The 14,649-nt window shown below is 35.8% G+C and overlaps 1 protein-coding gene across 1 annotated transcript in view; it reads right to left on the bottom strand.

Annotated features, from left to right (window-relative positions):
• Positions 1–13,440, bottom strand: part of LOC106470214 (cyclin-related protein FAM58A-like) — a 57,337-nt gene extending 43,897 nt beyond the window's left edge. Inside the window, exons 1-2 of the mRNA XM_022398814.1 lie at positions 12,763–13,440; positions 2,066–2,163 (exon numbers count right to left, since the gene is read on the bottom strand). Of these exons, the coding sequence (XP_022254522.1) occupies positions 2,066–2,163; positions 12,763–12,850 (186 nt within the window). The 5' untranslated portion in view covers positions 12,851–13,440. The remainder of the gene's footprint in view (positions 1–2,065; positions 2,164–12,762) is intronic.
• Between the last annotated feature and the right edge of the window lie 1,209 nt (positions 13,441–14,649).

Here is a 14,649-nt window from a genome sequence, read left to right as displayed (position 1 = left end):
AGTAAAGGGTACCCAGGGAGAAAGGGTCAAATGAATTAATTCAAAATTGTCGGCCAAACTGTTAGCTACACTTATAGCATTGATAAGAATTTTACAGCAAATATTCATTCATTAGTTAGCTAGGATGCATATTTTGCAGCTTCTGATAACAGAGTTTGAGTGTGTAGTTCTGCCAAATGGCAGAAAGGGGTAAGAAGAAGCCAGTCGTCCATGTAAGGGTGAGTGTGAATGCAGAGGGAGTGAAAATGACGTGAAAAAGTTCTGACTATCAGCTAAAAAATGTGTGAAGCAGATGTAAGGTCGAATGGTTGAGAACAAAACTGAACACTTTGAAGACTCAACAATCAGGTTATGAAGGTAGGCATCTGTTATGTCAAACTTTGTCATCCATAGTCCGGGTGAAAAGAGCCACCGAAGGGAAAGAAACAACTCTTATTATAAACCAAGGAGGCTGGTAAAATGATTGAGATGAAAAAGGTCGATCACGGGTTGCAAATCACCAGTCTTTTTCAGTATTATCAACAACCAAAAATAAAAACTCCTGAGAGAGGAGGTGATGCAATCTGTGGCCTCTTTGTGCAGAAGATCCTGGATGGCTTGTGGTCAACAGTTGGATATAAGAGGGTCCTTGGGGAGTGGAAAACCAACTGGTATGAGGGACAGACGAGGAAGAGACATGAACTGAATGACCAATCTGATCCTGAAAACCTAAATGCCCCACTGATCTGTCTCCCATACTGACATGAACCCTTTGAAACCCTACAGGACCTGACATAAAGTAGTTACCAATGCTGAAAACTTTGTTCTACTCTGGAGAAGGATACTTGCTGGTAAGGTCGAAATCACCTTTGTGTTCCAATGGATCATGGCACTGAAGCAAGAGATGCAGTAAACCATCCTACAGAAGAACTTTTGGACAGTTGAGAAGCCAGTGTAGAGAGTGAATAGTACAGATGGGCCACATCCACTCAAGATCCCATGGAGACTAGAATTCCTGCAAATATAGACTGTTTGAGAAAAGGAGATTCTCTGAGATCTCTAAGGGCCGACACAGGAAGGCAAACTCCCTCCAGTAAGGTACATCTCTACAAAAGATCCCAGCAACAAACCAGCCAAGATACCAAGGAAAGAGCAGAAGCCGATAACCTGACCAAAGTAGAAGTCAATAAATGACTAAGATCCTCCATAATTTGACCAAGGAACCTATAATAAGCCTCAGACAACAGTTGCAAAGATGACAAAAAAACACAAAATTGTTGTAAGTGACAAACTAATTCTGGAAACTGAGATTGATTAAGATGAACAGTGGCATCTTGTCTAGAGCCCCAAATGGGAAGAAGAGGGTCTAACTTCTGAGAGTCCAAATAAGTGTTCTCCAGGTGATGGAAAGCCAAGGCATGCTGATCCAATAAACAAAGAAGACAAGACATGGCAGCACCCTCCCTCAATTGATCTACCAATCTCCTTGCATGCACAGCAATGTCTGGCGAAGGTGGAAGGACCAGGTAATAAGACAAACTAGTTTTTCCCAATAAAAATGGTGAAGATTCATAAGCCATAGAAGAAATACTCAAACATTACAAACATGGGGTACTAGTTGTAAAAATGGTGCAAAGAAAGATGCTGGAAAAATAGTCTAAATTCTCACTAGTTTGCCCTTGATCTCCCACAAACACAGTCTGAAAGCCAGCAGGAGAAAAAAAAAACGTGGATAATTAAGGCACTAGTGTAGCCCCTATTTCCCAGTTAAGCACACCTGGCTCTTGGATCTGAAAATATTGGTCGAGGCCTGTGATACAAAGAGGTTAAGACCAAGATTTTATTTAAATATTTAACTTTAAAAACAAGATATTAAAACTCGTGTTAGAATTTTAAATACGTTTTCATGCAAATTTTATTCAAATACATTGATAATACAGTGAATTAAATTTTGAATGTAGCTCTTGAAAAAAAATGTTGTGAAATGTGCACTTTTACCCATACATATCAAAGGTTTAATTTTTATAGAATATAAGTATTTGCATTTAACTGACAACATTATATTAGCAACACAAGTAATACCTACATAGTGATCATAATCTTCAGGATTACACTCTTCAAAAAAACGATGATATAATGTTGCTGCCATAGCAACTGCCTGTGGCTTGGCCTCCAATTTGATCCCTAAAAATATTATAAATTAGGTAAGAGAATGTTTCACAAAAAACATTATTTGAATTCCATCAGGATATTTTAAGAAATTTAACTCAAATCTTTTAAACTAAATTATCGTGAAATAATCATTTTATTATAATCACATAAACACACAAGATATACATCCCAACCAATGCAGTATAAGAATGATGAATTTACTGTGACATGCACAGAATTTATTTATAAAGTTAACATATTTAAGCCATCACAACATTAAAATTTAGAATACTTTAATAGTCATTAAAAAAAAATTCAACAAAAAGCAACATTTCTTCATACACTTGTTACTTGTATCCGAGTGTGCATATCTTTAATTTTACTTTAATTACTTGCCCAAAACAACTGACTAACGAATACGTTTATCAAAAAAAGGAAAATAAACAGATTTTAAATTTTAAAACAGCAGCTGTAATTTCATGATTTTGCATATTTGTTTTGTTCAAAATCAAACCTTAAACTTCATTATTTCTACAGGAGGTATAAAGGAGTCCAATAATATAAAAGTTTACGGAGAGTTAAAAAAAAATGAACTTACTTGAAAGACATAGAGGATTTTTTCTTATTGTAATAACTCATAGGAGAAAAATATTGTGTGACTCTAAAGGAAGTTCATTTATCTTAACTTTTCTGAAGTGTTTATAATTGTGTGGTACAGTTGTTGAAAGGAGTACACAGACAAAATGGCTTAGTTCTCATCAATTAACCTATAGGCAGCAAAAACAAATTTTGTAGGTCCAAATAAGCATACTTTACTTAAACAATCTTCACTAATATACAGATGAGAAATGCTACTGTAATGACAATTATTATGAAAATTTACACATAATTTTTCAAAAGATTAGAAATCTATAATTATGGGTAAAAATAATATAGGTCTCTGAAATCATTACAAATATACGTTAAAATGTTATCGTTTTATGTTCCTATACATATACTACCATTTATGTAATACAACAGCCTAAATGTACATTAGTTCTACATTTGTAATTTTTTTATGCTCAATTTTTGGAATATTGACCCATCAGAACTATGAACCATCAGACGTATGACCCTTCAGAATATCTGCTGTCACCAAATGAGAAAATAAAGGTTAGTCCTAAACCCACAGATTAAATAAAAATGCAAGGTATTGTAAGGTGGAACAATATGACAATGGGATAGCACTGACATCTTGACTCTTAATTGTACTTATTGTGTAAGGAAACTTATTCTCTCTCTCTATATATAGCAAGTTTATTCTTTATAGCACTATATGTTGCCGACATCTATTGAATAAATACTGGTCACAAACACGTCACCAAATGATCAGTCTCTTTACTGGCTTTACAAAATGGTTGCCCAGTATAAATGTGTTGATGTGAAACTTAACATTTTCCTAAAATAACACTTACAGCAATTACACTACCTCCAGGGTTTCAACTTTGCCCATCTAAGCATTGGTTTGATTTTTTCTCACTTGCTCCAGTCTTTTATATGCCAATCAATTGCCCTTGACGACATCTGTCTCATGATACTCTCCATGTACATCAATATGCCTTCTATCCTGGTACTATATATAAGTACCTCATTCAGATAATTTTATCACTTTTTCAAGACTGATACCATCCCAGTCTCTAACACCAGCTCTTATGGGGAGGAAGGCCGGGAGAGTGTAAGCGAAGATAAGTATTATTGGAAATACAATTTCAATTTAGGAAACTGTTAACTTCCAAAACACACTTACCTTCACTGCCACTTATAACTAGAATCCCACATTCAGATGGTGGAGGGGCCAGAGAGGGCAGTATCCATACAAAAAGCATCTACATAGATCAAGGGTGTAACAAGATACCAGTGGTATCAGAGTGGGGGAAACCACACTACATACAGAACTGGAATGCTCTTCACCTTGAACTTAGTTCCTGTATCAAAGGTGGAATAGTACATCAGTTATCATCATTATATTACAGCCCCAACCAGGTAGCCAAGGTTCCATAACTCGGGGTTGGAATTAAGGGGTCTTGGTCCCTATATCCCATGTTGGAGGCTAGAGCAATTGGACTGCAATTATAGACATACTTTTGATTGGATCCCAACCTGTAGCCATAGAATGATGCATTTCGAACCACCATAATTATGAGGAGAAAGTAAGCAACACCAAAGTGGACAAACCTTCTCATCCACCTCCACCAAAGGAATGGAACTCATCCAGTCTGGAATTATGAACATTCATCCTCATTCCTCAACTGAGTGAGCAAAGTACATTCCACTTGCCCCTGGAACAACTATGCTCAACCAAGGACCCAGGATGGGACCACTTTGCATTTGGAATAACAAGGAGATAGTGGACCTCCTTCCAAAAACAATATACTAAACTGATATTGATCAAAAGAAGGGCCATGCACACCCTAACTGGATAGCCATGCATCAAACCAAAACTGATATTATGAGATCTGGGAAAAAAACATCCAGTGACCCAGGTAGGAGGGCTCCCAACTTTGCCCTCTTCTCCAAGAGTGGAAGAAATTACTGGAGGAAAAGCCTCTGTCCATCACTCTAATGATGGAAACCAGGTGTGATAAGGTCTCCCTAGCTCAACTAGTAGAATTTGGGGGGGTAATGTGCATTGGGGAGCCCTGAGGAACAGTGCTTTGAAAACAGAGCAATTAGTGAACTAAGTTCCTTCACTTTTTAAAAGCAAACCCACCTCAATTTATTCAATGTGATGAATGGCAGGACAGGCAGAATCCCCTTTAGCTTTACTCCTAATAGTCCATGAGTAGTGGTCCAGCATAAAATGGTAACACCATCTGGTGAGATTCTAGTTGATCTTATGGAAAACCTCATTTCTACAGAGCCTGTTTCAACTGGTAGTAAGTATAATTCAATTAGTTCCTTCTGCAAAACTGGATGGATAAAAGTATGCCTGTCTGGACAACACCCGCCACAGAGTGGGATCCTGTGAAAACAAGGCAAGGGACCCTGAAATGTAGAAACAAAATACTCACCCCTATGGATAATCTAAAAGCAGAAGTAGCTAATATAGCAAAAGGGGGTAAGTAAAAACCCTCAGGTGAAGATAATGCCAGATCAGGCAAAAAATTTAAGATAAAGATATTGGGAAGGTCCACATAACAGTCTGCATAGTGACATCCAGTGAGCAAATAATCCGGGTTGCTAAGGGCATAGAAAAGAGAGAACTGATTAGATGTGACTCACAGAAGATCAAAACACTGAGAAACCCATTAGTGAAGCTTTGTCAAGAAAAAGTAACATAGGTAGAGAGTATCTGGATACAAATTTTGTCAAAGGCAATTGAGCGAGGTATAAAAGACTGGAGAAAGCAAGAAAAAATCAGATGAATGCTTAGATGGACAAAGTTGAAACCCTGATGGTTGAGCAATACCTGTAAGTGGCAGTGGAGGTAAGTTATAATTTTCCTATACTGAAAATGTATTTCTGATAGGTACTTCCCAATAATTTCCCATTTCTGACATAAGGCACTGCTTTCTCCAGTGGAGGTAAGTTATAATTTTCCTATACTGAAAATGTATTTCTGATAGGTACTTCCCAATAATTTCCCATTTCTGACATAAGGCACTGCTTTCTCCATGGATTTGTCATCATATGACTAGTTCTTGCTACCTTTCTTTTTATAGGTATGAGACATTTAAGGCCAGCTTTAATATCCAAAGATAACAAGTTTGAAATGAAGAAAAACAAATAATAAATTTTCTATTTATGATTATGACAAAATACATGTAGCTTATATTAAACTTAAACAGCTTACTTGACATGATGCAAAGTTGCCTTAACATTATAAAATGCTCAAAAATATAACTTATAAAACCCAATTATATGAGAAATCCAGAACTTGAGTCATTTTTAGTATACAAGTTTGACACTTTCCAAAACATACTTCCAATACGGTACTTCCCTCCACCCACAAGTTTAGCTTGTTTGTTTGTTTGTTTTGAATTTCGCTCAAAGCTACATGAGAGCTATCTGCACTAGCCATTCCTAATTTAGCAGTATAAGACTAGAGGGACAGCAGCTAGTCATCATCACCCATTGCCAACTCTTGGGCTACACTTTTACTATCGAATAGTAGGATTGATCATCACATTATAGCACCCCCACAGCTAAAAGGGCGAACATGTTTGGTGTGACGGGGAATCGAACCCATGATCCACAGATTGAGCACCCTAACCACCTGGCCATGCCATCCTCTGATTTGATAAATACTAATCAAGCATAGATAGACAATTATCAGAGCCAGTAATTGATAGGAGAAAGAAAAAGTTAACATTTTCCTTACCCAAAAATGTATTCCACATAGATACTCACCTCTTCATAGAATAAACTATTACTTCATACATCTGCAAAGAAGATTTTGCGCATGCCACAAGCCTTGAACAAAAAGCCTATTCCTACAAATATTAATGTATGTGGACTGTTCAATGTCTATGAGTAATCATCAGTAGACTACAACCCTCCACCAATGGGTGGGTACAGGCCCGCCGAGGGGGGGCAACTGCCCAGGGGCCCGGCAAATGAAACCTGGTTGTGCCGTAAAGCCCACAAAGCATCTTTATGCTATATCTTCATTTAATGATAAAAAAACCATAGTTCTTGGCTTTTCTTTGCATATAGACACTTGATACATTAAGAACAACTGGAATAATAATTTGAGTAATAATTAATATGTATTTGTTACTTTATAGATTTGATAGATATTTGTTGTTACTTTATTAACGTTTTTATGCTTATACTGTGAGTTAAAACAGTTGCTGCTATGATTCTGTCTGGTTTATGAGCTCGTTGCTGTCCTAATATAGAATCTTCTTTTTAATAAGTTCTTGAAAATGTTAAAAAAGAGAGAAAGGAGGCCCGGCGAGGATGTTTGCCCCGGGACCCGTGTTGGCTCTTGACATTCCTGGGTGGGTAACACATTCTAAATGCACAGTAAACCCCCTTGTTGCAACAACAAGGCAAAAGAAACATGAGATAGGAGAATGAAGGATTGTTGATTCTGTCAATAGGTGAGTATGTATGTGAAATACATATTCAGATGACAAAAACTTCAGAAATGCTACTCAACTCTCATTCATTTACATTTTTTTTTATGATCTCCTTCATCCATTCAAACAGTTACTTATGCTGATAAGGCTTAATGCAAACACTGCCTAACACAGAAGTTTTGTCAGAAAAATGAACCTTTTCCTATCATACTGCAAAATCATAATTCAAATAAAGTATAAAATGGTAAAATATGCTTTTTAAAAATAAGAATTATAAATGTGACAGATAGAGATGGCTAATTAACTAGATTAATTATCATACACAAAATCATGATTAAATGAAATAATGTCATGAAAATAAACAAGTAACTGAAATTAGTGTTATCAATTATTCAAGTCTCATGCGAGAATAATTGAGTAGTTAAATGTAAGCAAATAATTAAACCAACAATTAATTGATTATCAAATTCCACTTATCACCTAGTTCAATTGGTGATATCTGTTCACAAATATTTTCTTTCTAGCATCATATCACCATGCTATGCTTTTTATCACTTTGTTCCAATCTCTACATAAAACTCCACTGAACTGGAAGCCACATTGGTTTATACAATTGAAAACAACAAACATTATGTATTTAGATCAGTACCCTGTAGCTTGTCAAAGCCAAGATAATTACATCACATTGAGGTTGAGAAAGAGTGATTAGTAAAAATCAGTAAAATTACACTTTTGTTCAACAACAAACATTATGTATTTAGATCAGTACCCTGTAGCTTGTCAAAGCCAAGATAATTACATCACATTGAGGTTGAGAAAGAGTGATTAGTAAAAATCAGTAAAATTACACTTTTGTCCAAATTATCATGACCTTTCTGAGAGAGTACTAAAATGCTGAATTATGCTCAGAACAAATTCAGGAAGATCACTAATGATTTAATTTGGATCTTGTCAAAATTAACCTATGATTAAGATTCGATTTTTTTTTAAACTTATGTATAAAGTGAAATAAATGTCTGGAAGAATGACTACAAGTTTATTTTCTATACATTTTTTAATTCAATGATCCAGTTTTTCCATTGCGGCTGGATGCACTCATCTTGATGTGATAAGAGACTAAACTGATGGACAAGTTAATTTTGCATGCAAAAAATCTATAAGCATCCAGATAATGGCAACTATTCTCCTTTGCACATTTTGCCATATATGGACTGACTGACTGACCAATTTCACATTTAAATAGGTTTGCACAAGTGATTAGGGGTTGGGCAGAAGTTAGCCAGGAAAATCTTAGGGTCAAACTATATGCTAAAACTATGGTATGGGTCATTTGACCCTGGTGTGGGAATAAAGAGATTAGCTTACTACACTTACAGGTCTTCTATACAGCTTGTAATTGCAGCTCTTCTGGTAGGATTTATTACATAACTGACCAATTTGTTGTGTGTTGATTAGAGTACAGCTCAACACATGCCGAACATGATTATAATGATTTTATATATACTTTGAAAAAAACAAAACAATACTGCCCTGAAAACATCATTCTACATCAGGTTGAGATTTGAATTCATTTACTGCTAAATGTTGAATCTATTATTACGATACATAATGAGCCTGTATACTTTTCATATAATCTACTGTTGAAATGCAAAAAAAAAAATGCCTACAGCTACACTCTTGAGCAATTGTGACACAGTTGTTAGTGTCAATTCGCACTATTCAATTCACTTATAATATGTTACTAGGCATATTCATTAAACACAACTGTGAAGGAATAGCTAATTTATATATAGGCATATAACATTCTATTTTCATGACAGTGGCCTAGTGATGACAACTCATAATCCTTGATTCTGTCTGTTTTGCACCATTGTCAGAATTTCTTTTTCAATTTATTAAGCCTTAGAAGAAATTGATCAGCTGATATCCTGGAAAAATAGCACATGGCAAATACAATCACAATGATTCTATCCCTTTTTTAATTATTATGACTGGCAATTTCTCTTTTCATTTCATAATAAGCATCTAAATCATAATCTGGCACATCTATCCTATTGGCTGGGATTCATATTAATATTGATCTAGAAAACAAAGCATCTTTTGGCATTTAATAAAAAAGGCTTAAACTGTATCACTAAAGAAGATAATTAGTTAAATCCATCTTCTATCTAATTTAAAATGGCACTAAGCTGTAAGGATTTTGAAAAGATTGGCTGATTATCATCACATCACTCTTTTTATATATCCTAGCAAGGACATTCACTTTTAAATGTTTCATATTTAACAAAACTTGACCGTGAAACCTGACAGTGAGAAAAGCAAAGTTTCTTGTGTATTGATTATCTGTGTGGTACAGGAAGATAACATATGTTTGCTACACTCTTAATTGACATGTATTTTTTTAAATTTCTGTTTGTTGTTGTTTTTTTATCAGTTCAGTTTGGATGTAGAGAGAGTTGCTCAAATAAGCAACATAACCTCTCCTTACTTTAGCAGCACACAGAACCAGTTTCACTCAATAATCGAGTTTCCTTGCAGGAAAGATAGCTGTAACTTGCTTGTGATATTTTGTTATAGACAGCTGTATTTTCTGTCTATAAATTTTATAATGCCGGGGCCTCCCGGGAACACCCATGTTCAAGCATGGTGGATCAATGTCATGTAAGCAATGTGTGTGCAGCAGTAAATCTGTTTTCGTTTCTGTTATTTCATTTTGGTATCAAAAGCTAGACTCTCCACTGTTAAGCATTTGTTTTTCGTTATACTTTGCAAAACATTAAACTTTTTAAGATTGTTAGACAGATTTTTGATTAAATAATATGACATTTGTGCACACATGCAGAAGTGCCATTAAATAATTGTACAATAAATAATTTATTAAAAACAGGATTCAGCCCTAAAAAAGATATTACATGTTACAGATCTACACCACCATCCTCAGGATTAAAAGTTACAGTTTGATCATAACATATATAACTACATCAATAATTTGCATACTTTAAATGTCATCTAGACTTACACATATCAAAGAGTTTATAAAATATATGTCCAGTACTTTTAGGCCAGGAAATTCATCACTTTAAGGGAAAGGCCATTTGGTTTTGGATTTTCTCTCATTTTCAAGGGCACAAAGGCCCAAAAAAAGACCAGAAGAGGAACAACACCCAAGACAGTGCAATGGATGACCACGAAACCCTATTTTCAAAAGCAGACAATACTGATTTATTCAATACAAGGCATCGCAAGGATGGGTAGCTATCCCCTTCTGCTTTACCCATGTAGTCTATGGGTGGGTACAATCTGAGAAGGGGCAAACTTATGAAGCAATTCAATTGCGATAATAAACCTACAAGCAATCTTGGGGAACACCCCATCTCTGCAGTGTGCGTTACGTGGCCATGGAATTATAATATGCAAGTCGACATAGCTTGGCAGTGCAGATTTGAACAGTTAAAGAATACCTGGTCAGGCACAACTCACAACAGAGCAGGATCCAAACAATGAGCATAAATAAAATGGAAAAGAGCCCTGGAAAAAAAAACAGTCAGTCTCACTGAATTCTTATATTCTAGAATGGCTGCAGGCAGAAGACAATAACCCGAAGTAGAAGAAAACCATGATCCGATGCAAACAGTGAGAGACAAATGTATCGTGGGTTTTCCACGTTCTCGATTGAAGAAGTATCTCCAAAGGATGATGAATATGGAATGCCAATGAAAAGGTAAGGTGTCAAATTGGGTGAGAAATCACTCAGAAAAAAAGTACACGAAGAAAATGATAAAGAGAAAGAAGCCAGTCAAATGAACAGCCGAACCAAACTGAGGAAGGAGAAAAAAAACAATCAGAAAATGGTTGCTAAGGAAGAAAGAGACAGGAACATACACCAAGAAGGAAGCCATACAGGCAATATAACATAGAAGAGCACGTACAGTACATATAGGTCTATTCGGATCAAGATGAGGATAAAGATGTGAAATGGAAGGACAAGAAAGCGGCTAAACAGAGTGGTTATCTTCACATGCTGCCAAACTGTTAAGGAGGAAAAACAATGCAGAGAGAAGAGATGATATGTAGAAGGATAAAGAGTACATGAAACATTGATGGTAAATAAATGAATAGCAGAAGGAAGGAGAAACAAGGACACTGGGGTGAGTGGTTCAAATGTGGACAAAGTGAGGCAGTGCAGGGCCACCTTAATATCCCCATCCAGTAGTGCAGCCACCCGTGACGGATGACAAATCCGAAAGAAACACATCCACAATTAAAGTGTACGAGAGGGAAATACCTGTGGGATTGGTAAAAACAAAAGATGTGGGACAGGAAACATTTTCATAACCAAAATTTTCACCCATTCAATACTATTCAGGTCCAGCAGATGTCAGATAATGAAACTCTTTTTGTACATTAAGTAGAAAATTAGGGATAAATGCAGCAATATTAAAAAGTTTAAACTGACATAATATTTTGAATGAAAGATTTACAGAACTACAGGAAGGTTAAGAATTTCATTAAAACAGAAATCCAAAACAGCATATGACAAACAGTTGGCTGATAATATTAAAACCAACAGCAAGGATTTTTTAAGTATGTTAAATGTAAGCAAAATGTTAGATTGGGGATGACAAGTTTATTGTTGAAGACCATGAGATGATTGAGCTTTTAAATTTTCTCCTCTGTTATTAAAAGAGGAGACATTAGTAATATTCCTGGCCCTGAACAATCTATGGGAAATATTATAATTGAATTGACTCATGTACATATTAACTAGTTGGTGGTAAGTAAAAAAAAAAGACTGGAAAGATAATAAACAAATAAAGCATACCACACGTATGCAGTAGTTTTAGCTTACGTGTTTTTTCTTGTTTTTTTTACCGCAAGGCTACACAATAATGTATAGTTGTAAGCCTTTGTACACTGTATTCTGTAGTGTACGAGTTATTTATACTAATTCTTTTTGAATTTTTCTATATGAAGATTTGTTCTAGATTTGTACAAGACAATAACCTGAAGTAGAAGAAAACCATCCACAACCACACGATATTCCAAGTTGGACTGAAGATTTTGAGGTATTACAGAATGACTTGAATCAACTAGTAAGATACTATGTTTAGTTTTGGGCTACTTACCTTAAGAAGGACACTGAATTGTTGGAAAGGGTTCAAAGGAGGGCTAATAGGATAATACATGTATGCCTCTCTTTTATTTATGATAAGTCAATAAAAAGTGGGCAGATGCCCGAGGATCAATAAGTTATTTATGTTACTCCTATTTTTAATAGGAGTTCTAACTCATCCTGGAAATTATATGCCAGTTAGTCTTACTTTTGGAGAATGCAAAAGTCCTAGTTAACACACAAATTCAACTTCAAATGTTATATAAACTATAGTGTTCCACTTTCCATTCTTTGGCTGTCACCATTTCATCAAATTCATGTCCGGTATCAAACTTTCAAAGTAAATGATCAATATATAAATAAAATTAAAGTGTGAGAGATGCTGGATATGGGAGTGATATTTAACGCTATTTCTAAGCTAACAATTTCAGGTTAGAAGTACCAAGTTAGGCTTACCTGATTCAAAGATACATCGGACTGCTTTGAAATCAACTACGCGTGGAGACGAATCATTTCTTACCCAGTTAGATGACAGTGATGCCATTGTCTGATATTCTTAAGATTTACCGTCTGTAAACACCTTACAAATCTGTAATAAAACTTCTGGCTTTATATATCAAGATCTGCTTCAACAATTTGTTTTCATTTGCTCGATTTGTGGCATATAATAAGATGCTCACAAGTATTATTCCGAATATTAGGTCACGAATCGATCTACTTATGCGACCGAAGCAAGGCTAATTAATGTTATATCAACGCCAACCTTTTACATTTTCTGAGCAAACAAAATGTTTGTTTGTTTTTGAATTTCGCGCAAAGCTACACAAGGGATATCTGCGCTAGCCGTCCCTAATTTGGCAGTGAAAGACTGGAGCGAAGGCAGCTAGACATCATCACCCACAGCCAAATCTTGACCTACTCTTTTTACCAACGAATAGTGGGATTGACCGTCAATTATTATAATGCTCCTACGGGTGAAAGGGCAAGCATGTTTGGTGGACGGGAATTCGAACCCACGACCCTCAGATTGCGAGTCAAGCGTTCTAACCACTAGCCATGTCATTTTTACTGTGTCTACAGAAAAGAATCGAACCCCTTATTTTAGCGTTGTAAGTCCAGCGGAGAACTAACAAAATGTGTCTTTACATTACGACAAAAACGGTTATTTTTCATGAATAAAACAAGAAGAGAAAAAAACAGAAAGTCTATATTTATCATTAAAAAACACCTTTTTTACGTAGATTAAATATTTATATATAAATTCAGTAACCCTATCTCTCCATAGTGGGGTAACTGTAAGTTTCTGATCTTAAAATGCAGAAGTCCGGGGTTCGATTCACCGCGATGTGCACATCGAAGGTAGCTCATTGTGTTGCCTTGCGCTAAAAAAAAAACCAAGAAAAAAACACGTAAGCTAAAACTACTGCATACATGTGGTATTTTCAGGTGAAACTGATTTCGGCACAAATATTATATAGAGCTGATAATAATAGCAGGGTCGACAAGGAAATTTGATCTGCATTTCAAAAATTGCTTAAAATTTCCATTGTAAAATAAAAAAAAAAGAAACTGGGCATGCTTAATAAAATAAACAGTCTTTAATATAACTGAACAAAAAAAGTGTAGCATACGTAGTTGTGCAAACAAGGGGAAAGTCGTTTCTACAAGATTCGTTGAGAAGAACGTCATCTTTCCATCTCTCAAGACGAACCTCTGATGATCTAATCGTGATCGATCAAACATCAGGTAGAACTAAGTACGAACAGAAATATCGTATTGTTGCGTCAGCGAGGTCACGTGACTCGTTCTCTCGAACCTTCGGGAATTGTCGGGAGATTACTAGATATAGGGTAGTCTGGTATATACAAGAGGGTGACAACGTGACGGGACAATAATGTCTGTGTAGGTAATGAGTAATTGAACTGCAGTCAGAGAGAGACGTATTGTTGAAGTTAACGTTCGTTGTTAAAACGTTTGTAAAAGAGCCACTGTTGAAAATAAGGGTATCTTGAAGTTATATTCAGAAAGATTAAACCAGTTGTTGCGTCAGGGGGTCACGTGACTATTGTCACGCCGCCTATTTTCTGGAATTTACAAGATATATGTTTTTCTGGTATATAAATAGGACGCTCACAACGTGACAACAGTGTGTGTGTAGACAGTGAGTAATTGATCTGCAGTCAGAGAGTATTGTTGCGTCATCGAGATCACGTGACAATTCTCACGCCCTCTTGTTTCTAGAACTATCCCGTATCTTGGCGAATGCTCTAGTGTTTGCTAGATGGGGTAGGCGGGTATATATAAGAGGGGACAACGTGACAAGGTAATGTAATGTGTGTATAG

The sequence above is a fragment of the Limulus polyphemus genome, unplaced genomic scaffold (assembly GCF_000517525.1).
Source record: "Limulus polyphemus unplaced genomic scaffold, Limulus_polyphemus-2.1.2 Scaffold3884, whole genome shotgun sequence".
Classification (NCBI taxonomy): domain Eukaryota; kingdom Metazoa; phylum Arthropoda; class Merostomata; order Xiphosura; family Limulidae; genus Limulus; species Limulus polyphemus.
This window is presented reverse-complemented; position numbering and strand designations above follow the sequence as displayed.